The 8,510-nt window shown below is 40.5% G+C and overlaps 1 protein-coding gene across 1 annotated transcript; it reads left to right on the top strand.

The window, feature by feature from the left end:
- Positions 1–3,085: 3,085 nt before the first annotated feature.
- Positions 3,086–4,066, top strand: LOC143362886 (uncharacterized). The gene has a single exon (XM_076803386.1). It carries the CDS (start codon positions 3,086–3,088, stop codon positions 4,064–4,066), a length of 981 nt encoding a protein of 326 aa, XP_076659501.1.
- Positions 4,067–8,510: the final 4,444 nt, after the last annotated feature.

Genomic DNA, 8,510 nt, shown 5'->3' on the forward strand with positions numbered 1-8,510 from the left:
TTTCCATGATACTCGAGAACGCATCATCGGTTGATTCTGTAGTAGTAGGAGCAGTATTTTGTACCAGCTGTTTCAACGGTTCAACGATTGGCCGTAAAGTCGTTTGCAAATTCGTCTCAGTGGCCATTTTTCCAAGTTTCAACGCACGATACTTTTTACGTATAATATCACCGGTCTTTGCTATTTCTTTCACGATCGAAGCTCGTTGCTTCTTGTTCGCACCGTCCTTCGAGGACATATCGTTCTCCAGAGAGAGAGAGAGAGAGAGAGAGAGAGATTTACAATCAGCACACATGATGCAACTTTCTCGACTCTTACCGAGCAACTGCGAGCGTTACAGTACGACAAACTCGTTAAATCCGCGTCTATAACGACCACAGTTCACAGGACTGTCTTTATCTATTACGAGAAATCCATACTTTTTTCGCCAGCAATTCGCGCACAACGCGCAGAACGTTTCGAACGACATATCGGTGTTTACGTGATCCCGATGAACGTGTTGCAGGTTCGTAACATCTTGTTTGAACAGAATCAACAAATTGGCGTTGTCGCGAATCAAATGTTTAGGTATTCTCGCGTACGACTGACCCAGGTAGAAGCAATCGACGCGAGAATGTCTACCCATCGCGAAATACTCTCTCATTATATCCTGTTCGTCGCATGCCACGTCGTCGAAGATGAATATCGAATTGGGCAGCGCCTCCGCGGGAGGGATTACATCGGCGTTGTCGGCGAAAGCGAAGTAGCCGATGTCCTCCCCCATGGACGAGAACAGTTTGTCCAAGTATCGATACTTTGGCTGATTCAACGATTTCAAGTACACGTAAACATTCGCGAATCGTAGTCCGTTCGCGCTCTCGAGCAGGCTGATCATAACGTTCGTTTTACCGCATCCCGATGGTCCGCTTATCACGCATCGTACGTCGCGAGGTAGCAACGAGCCATGTTTTCTCATCGTCTCGTCGTCGGCAAGCTCGCCGTGACACGTTGGAACAACACGAATATTTAAAGATTGTCTCACGAAACGCATACTCCGATCAATTTGATGGAGGGGAGGGGCGTGTAGTATTTATACCAGAGCACGAACGCCTTCGGTATCAATCGTTCTTCCCCTCCCTCCCTGCGAAAAAATCTATTTTTAAAGGTGGGACTGGAAAATAGTCTATGCGTACGAAACGTCGTCCGTGTACTACTACTGCGGGCAAGGGACTCTTCAACAGAGCTGTAGACGCGTTGCCGATCGAATTGCACATCCCCGGTTATCAGTTCTGCGGTCCTGGTACGAAACTGCGTAAGCGATTAGCCCGCGGCGATAGGGGAGTCAATCCTTTGGATGCGGCCTGTCGCGAACACGACGTAGCGTATTCGCGGCGCAAAGATCTCGACGATCGTCACGCGGCAGATAACGTTTTAGCGGATCGAGCGCTCTAGCGTATAGCGACCAAAGACGCGAGGTTCGGAGAAAAAGTCGCCGCGGCCGCCGTGTTGACCGCCATGAAAGCTAAAACGAAATTAGGTATGGGTCTGAGGGGACAGCGGAGACGACGGCAGGAGAAGAAGCAGAAGCAGAAGAAGAAAATGCGAATTCTCCCGGCCGCCAAACGCGGTGGTTTTCTACCGCTGCTGTTGCCCGCTTTGTCGGCTATAGGAGCATTAACAGGTGGCGCTGCGGGGGTAGTCAAAGCGATAAACGCCGCGAAAACCGCGAAGAAACAATTGGAGGAAGCCCGGCGACACAATCGCGCCATGGAGGGTCGCGGGGTGCGTCTCGCACCGTACAGGCATGGGAAAGGCTTGAGGAGAGCTAAGAAAAAAAAAAAAACTCTAAGAAAGACGACGCGACAACGACAGATATCGAATTAACCGCCATCTGTAAAGCATTACCACATTTTCGTGGAGTTTTCATGCGCGACAATTTACCAAGGCGACCTTGGATAAACGAGCGAGGTATCGTTAATCTTGACGATAGTCGCGGGCCGTGAACGCATTGGGTCGCGTACGTGAAACGCGGCTCGCGCGTCGACTATTTCGATAGGTTTGGCAATCTTCGTCCGCCGATCGAGTTGACTAGTTACTTCGGATCGAACGCGACGACGATCTCGTATAATCACAAACGTTTTCAGAACTATGACGAAAGCCGGTGTGGACAATTGTGCGTGAAATTTCTTCGAGAAACTTAAATTTCCTCGAACTCCTCTCCGCCGCCGCCGCCACATCCGATGGATGGGAAAAAGTCGCTTACGTTCACGTTGTCGGGAAGAAGCAGCACATTGTCGTCCAAGTACTTTCCCCCCATAGGGCCATCAGCGCCAACATCGGGAACAATCGATTCTACTTTGGCGAGAAGGACGAGGAGATCGTTATTCCGGACGGTTCGTACGAATTAGAGGCGATCAACGAGTACCTGAGACGCGAGATACGCGCGCGATATCCTCGTCCTCCCAAAAATGTCAGCGAATCGTCCCCCGATAACGAATATCCGCTGATACTACGGGCGAACAACAATACCATGAAAAGCGAAATCGTTAGTAGGTATCGGATAAATTTCGAGAAGCCTCGCAACGTAGGATCCATCCTAGGATTTTCCACGAACCGCGTTCTATCGCCGAACGCGTGGCACACGTCGGACGCTCCCGTAAACATTGTTAACGTGAATATCATTCGAGTGGAATGCAACGTAACCACCGGATCGTACGACAATGGCAAACTCGTTCACACGATACACGAGTTCGTGCCTCAGGTACCGCCGGGGTATAAATTATCGGAAACGCCCGCGCGAGTCATTTACCTTCCGATCGTCGCGCGAGTAATCGACGATTTAACGATTCGTATAGTTGACCAATCCGGACGTTTGATTGATTTTCGAGGCGAAGAAATCACGGTGCGACTACACGTTCGACGAAGCAATGCTAATTCATAACAATACGGCATTTCACACGTTGAACGAGGACGAGAGCGCATTGATTCGTAGGAAACTAATCGTGAAGGAAAACGCGTCGATTCGCAAGAAATTAACCGCGGAGAACGCACGGTATCTACGATCTTTGGGATTCGTCGTTAAACAGTGAGTGAGGCAGAGAGAACCATGTTCGAGGACATTTTGGGCATCTCCAAAGCATCGATCTTTGACAATCGTATAACGAAGATCGAGCTGCACTCGTACAATCCCTATTCCAACACAACGTTCGGAAACAACGATGAGATAAGGATATCTATTCAACAGCAAGATCTGTACACGCTTCCCTGCAGAAGCTTCTTATACGTCGAGGGAAAACTCGAATTACCGACCGGAGAATCTCGCATCGACACGGCGAGTCTCGACAACAATGCCGTCCCGTTCATGTTCGAGGAACTACGCTACGAATTGAATGGAGTGGAAATCGATCGGTCCAGAAATCCTGGTACAACCACGACCCTGAAGAATTATGCGAGTCTGTCCAAGACGAGAAGCAACGCGTTGTCCAATGCAGGGTGGTTGTACGCCAACGACGATCCGAAGCCAACGGCCACGGCCACGGCGAGGTCGATCGGCATGAGCTTCCGATCGTGGGATCTGTACGAGTATCCTCTACTGCAAGCAACCACGAAGCATACATGGGCGATAAAAACAGCTCCACAAATGGAAAAACCGCGATACGTGATATTCGCTTTGCAAACCGATCGACGGAACAGCTTAATGAAAACGGTTACGCGATTCGATCATTGTCAGTTAGCCAATATTCGACTTTACTTGAACTCGGAAACCTATCCGTACGATGATTTAAACATCGATTTCGAGAAAGGTAAATACGCGTTGCTCTACGATATGTACGCGAAATTCCAAGAATCGTACTATGGAAACGACGAAGCGCTACTCGACGTCGCGAATTTTCTAAAGTATGCTCCGCTCGTCGTTCTCGATTGTTCCCGTCAAAACGAAGCGCTTAAAAACGCCACGATCGATGTACGAATCGAATTCGAATGTCGAGCCGATGTCCCTCCATCAACGACCGCCTACTGTTTGATAATACACGACTGCATCGTGGAATACAACCCATTGACGAATATCGTTCGAAAAATTGTCTGAAACTGCTTGTATAAAAATTATCTTATCGAATAAAAATAATTATTGAGACATATGAAAAAGACAATAGTTTTATTTATGAAAAAAAAAACATCATCTCACACATACATATAATGCCTATATTCTATCCCGTGTTAAGGGTCAAACAACAGACTAAATTTGTTTCTCTGTAAATAAAGGTTATGTTTTATTAGATACTTATTATTTTACACTTTGTACAACTATTTACAAACTCACCTGTAAATAAAGAAACGACAATTAGAGTCTATTGTTCACTCTCTTTATTTACGCTAACTTTATATCTAACTTATTCTATTAATTAGCTGCCACTATCTCGCTAAATTTCTATGCACGTGTGCTCTCTATATTCTCTTTCTCTTTTACCTATCTCTATCCCTCTCTATCTATCTCAGCTGTAGGGACAGTTCAGAGAGTGCGCTGAGCATGCAAAGCGCGCTCGATTTGAATTAAAGAAAGTATATTTTCTTTACATCTCCCCCCTTTAGGGTGAAGATTGTCAATCAAGCGTGTGCATATTTGACATCTTCAATTATTTCTTCATCTGGATCCTCTTCTATGTCCGATCCTGGTGTTAACTTTGTTATATGGAAAAGCCCGGTTTCTTGATTTCTTCTTCCAGTTTTTATTTTGTATATAGAGTTTGATATCTTCTCTACTATTTCCAACGGTCCAATTCTCAATTCTGCTAACTTTTTCCTATTCAGTCTATTTCCATTTTCTATATAGACTAAATCTCCTATATTAAATTCATAATGCATTCTATTTTATCAAATAATTTTTTATTGTATTCATGTGACTTCATGGTCCTTTCTAATGCTAGTTCTCTATCTTTGATCCAGTTTTCTTTGGTTTTTTTCTCTTTTAATTGTTGAGGTAGAATGCTTACATCTTTTCCGTCTAACAAGTATGTCGGTGCGAAACCGGTCACTGTATGTTCAGTTTCGTTGTACTTTTCTACGCATTCTCTAGCAATTGTCGTCCAAGCCTTTTTCTTTTCATTTTCATTTATCCTACATCTTATTTTGTTTACTAGTGTCTGGTTTAATCTCTCATTCAAGCCGTTCGAAAATGGTGCGTTTACTGCGGTGAAAATTAAGTTTACATTTTTCATTCTTAGATATTCTTTGAACTCTTTCGAATTGATACCCGGATATTGATCTGTGAGGATTATTTCAATTTTGTCTGTTTCCAGTACCGTTTTTACTAGCTTTATAAAATCGTGTGCACTTTGTGTTTTTGATGTTATGATGAACGCATATCTTGTGAAATGGTCTACCAGAAGGTGTAAATATTTCTTCGTAGATCTCGTTCCACCAAAACCGCCGATTGTGTCTATCGACATTATCTCGAACGGTTTAGTCGCTGGACCCAAATGTGACATTAAGCCATATTTCATTTGGCCTCTAGATTTATTCCTTACACATATCTGGCAATTCTTACATTCTTTCTGTATATTTTCTATTAGGTTTCTAGCTGTATAGTATGGACTAATCTTCCTTTGCATTTGTTTTATTCCGATATGACACCATTCTCTATGTATCTCCTTTATAATTTTTCTGCTATAGTCCTCTGATAGAATTATTTTTTCTTTCTTTTTAACTTTTCTGTAAAATACTCCATCTTTTTCTATCAATCTTTCTTTTATTTCCGGTATCATCTTATTATTTGTCTGATCTATCTTTATTTCGTCTACTTTAATTAAGTTAACTATTTTTAATACTTCTTCAGTGTTTTCGATTGGCTCTAGGACCGGATTTCGGCTTAGGCAATCCGCTTCGGCATTTTTTTTTCCTGGAACATATTTTATCTGGAAATCATATTGTGATAAATAGTATGTGAGCTCACCAAGCTCTTCATCTGTTCTAGCTCTAATGTTCAGGTTCTCTAAGGGTTTGTGGTCTGAATATATTGTGAATCTCTTTCCAATTAGCCAATGTTGCCAATATTTTACGGCTTCTTTTATTGCTAGGCATTCTAGGTATATGGCCTTTTTCTTTTTTTGGCTTTCGTTTAACTTCTTTGAAAAATATGCCACCGGTCTATCTCTTCCGTCTGGTTGTTCTTGTTTCAGTATTGCACCAATACCCTCTATTGATGCATCTGTAAAGATTTTTGTTGGGAGATTGTTATCAAATATTTCTAATATGGGTTTCGAACAAAGTAACTTTTTTATTTTGTTGAATGATGTTTCACAGTCTTCTGTCCACACAAATTTTTCATTTTTCCTGAGTAGTCTATGCAGTGGGTCCAACATTATTGCACTTCCTGGTATGTACTCATGGTAGAAATTTATTTTTCCTAGGAACTGTCTAACATTCTTTTGTGTCTTTGGTCTCGGAAAGTTTTCGATCGATGTTAGATTGTCCTTTACTGGTCTTACTGTGTTGTTCTCAATTATGTGTCCCAAATATTTTACTGACTTTGAAGCGAATGTACATTTTGTGAATTTCAATCTAAAGCCTTCCTTTATTATTGCTTTTAAAACCTCTTCTATGTGCTTGATGTGTTCTTCAAATGTTTTTGAGTAAATTAAAATATCATCTATATAGTTCTCTGCGAAGTTTTTGAGGTTGTGTTTTCTGAGTATATTGCTTAAGATTCTTTGAAATATTGCCGGGGCTGTTTTTAAACCAAATGGGAGGCACGTCCATTGGTAGTGACCATCTTGTGTTACGAAGCCTGTTTTTTTTCTATCTTCTATACGTAAGGGGATCGACCAAAAAGCTGAATTAATGTCTAATGTTGTAAAGTGTTCACAATTTCTAGCTTTTGCTATTAAATCATCTATCAGAGGGAATGGCTGTGATTGTGGTATCACTATTTTGTTTAGATCTCTAAAATCAATACATAGTCTAGATTTCTTTTTTTCGTCTCTTTTGTATGCTAGTGTTACTGGTGCAGCAAAGGGGCTGTACGATTCTTCGATTAAGTTTTTCTCTAACAATTTTGCTACTTGGTTCTCTATTTCTTTCTTATCTTCTATAGTACATCTGTACGGCCTCTTACTACAATATTTATCTATTAATAAATCTATTCTAGCTTCGTAGTCTTTTACCATTCCTATATCGTATTTATCTTTGGCAAAAACCTTATTATATTTTTCTATCAGTCTTTTTATCTCAATCTTCTTTGGGTTGTCTAGGTCATCTAACTTAATCTTGAATTCCTCTTCTTTCACGTGTTCATTAAAGTTTATTTGTACTTCCCTTATATTCTCGGTATTGTCTATCTGTGCTATCTTTTTCTCTATTTTTGTCTCTTTTATTTGTTTCTTTTGTGAAATATTTAGGTTTTCATCTTGAATTAACCTGAATTTCTTTATCATATCCAATCCTATCAAAAATTCTTCGAAGTCGTCTCTTTCTACAATGAATACATCCACCTCTTCTTCGATATCCAAGATTTTTATTTTTATTGTTATTAAGCCATTAGTACTTTTTACACCATTAATCGTTTTTATGAATGTTTTGTTTACATCTTCTCTCTTCTTTATTATTTTAACCAATTTTGCATTTATGAGAGAGATCTGGGATCCTGAATCGTATGTTCCATTTATTTCTAATTTGTTTGCTAGCAGCATCTTCAGCTTGATTAATGGTGTGGTCACTCGTTTTTTGCTTCTGTGTTCAAATCTACTTCTAGCACTGTGTTACATCCTATTACACCCGTTTTATTTTTATCTTTTTCACTTTCTTTTATTTTAAACCAGCATTTCTCTTCAGGATGATATCTTACACCTTTATTCAGGTATTCGCATGTTTTGCATGGTTTCTTCTCTAAATTCTTCTTTTTAAAATCCAGCTTACTATTTTTCGTTGTTGTATTATTTTTTTTATACATTAGATCCTCACATTTTCTAATTTCGTTAAATAAGTCTATGCTATTTTCTATCTCGTCTCTATCAATCTTTTTTCTAATAAATTCTGGTAATCCCAATGCAATTATGTCTATTAAAGTATCCTGGTCTATAGATTTATTTATTTCTAGCAAGAGTCTCTCTTTTTTCATCGCATAATCCAACAGTGATCCTTCTTGATACCTGTATGAGTGAGCATATATTCTGGTGCCCCAACCTTTGTCTGCAAAAGATTCTAGGAAATTTTCTCTCCATGTTCCCCAATTATATTCTGAGCTATCTTCGATTATCCTAGAAGTATACCAATTTTGACATGGTTCACTTAGAAAGAATCTCATTATTTCAATTTTCAGCCTATCTGTATCTATCTCGAATCTCGCGCATTCTTTTTCATACATCTCTAACCATTGTCTTGCATTAGAGTTTTTACTGTTGAATTTCTCTATTATAAACTTGTCTGCTATATGTTTTAAATTTTTCTCTTCTGTTTTTTTTTTTTGATGACCCCATTAACTTCTCCAATATTTTAGCCAAGTCCGTTTTCTCTGTCTCCCTTTGTCCTTCATCCTC

This window comes from Halictus rubicundus, chromosome 18 (genome assembly GCF_050948215.1).
Source record: "Halictus rubicundus isolate RS-2024b chromosome 18, iyHalRubi1_principal, whole genome shotgun sequence".
Taxonomy (NCBI): Eukaryota; Metazoa; Arthropoda; class Insecta; order Hymenoptera; family Halictidae; genus Halictus; species Halictus rubicundus.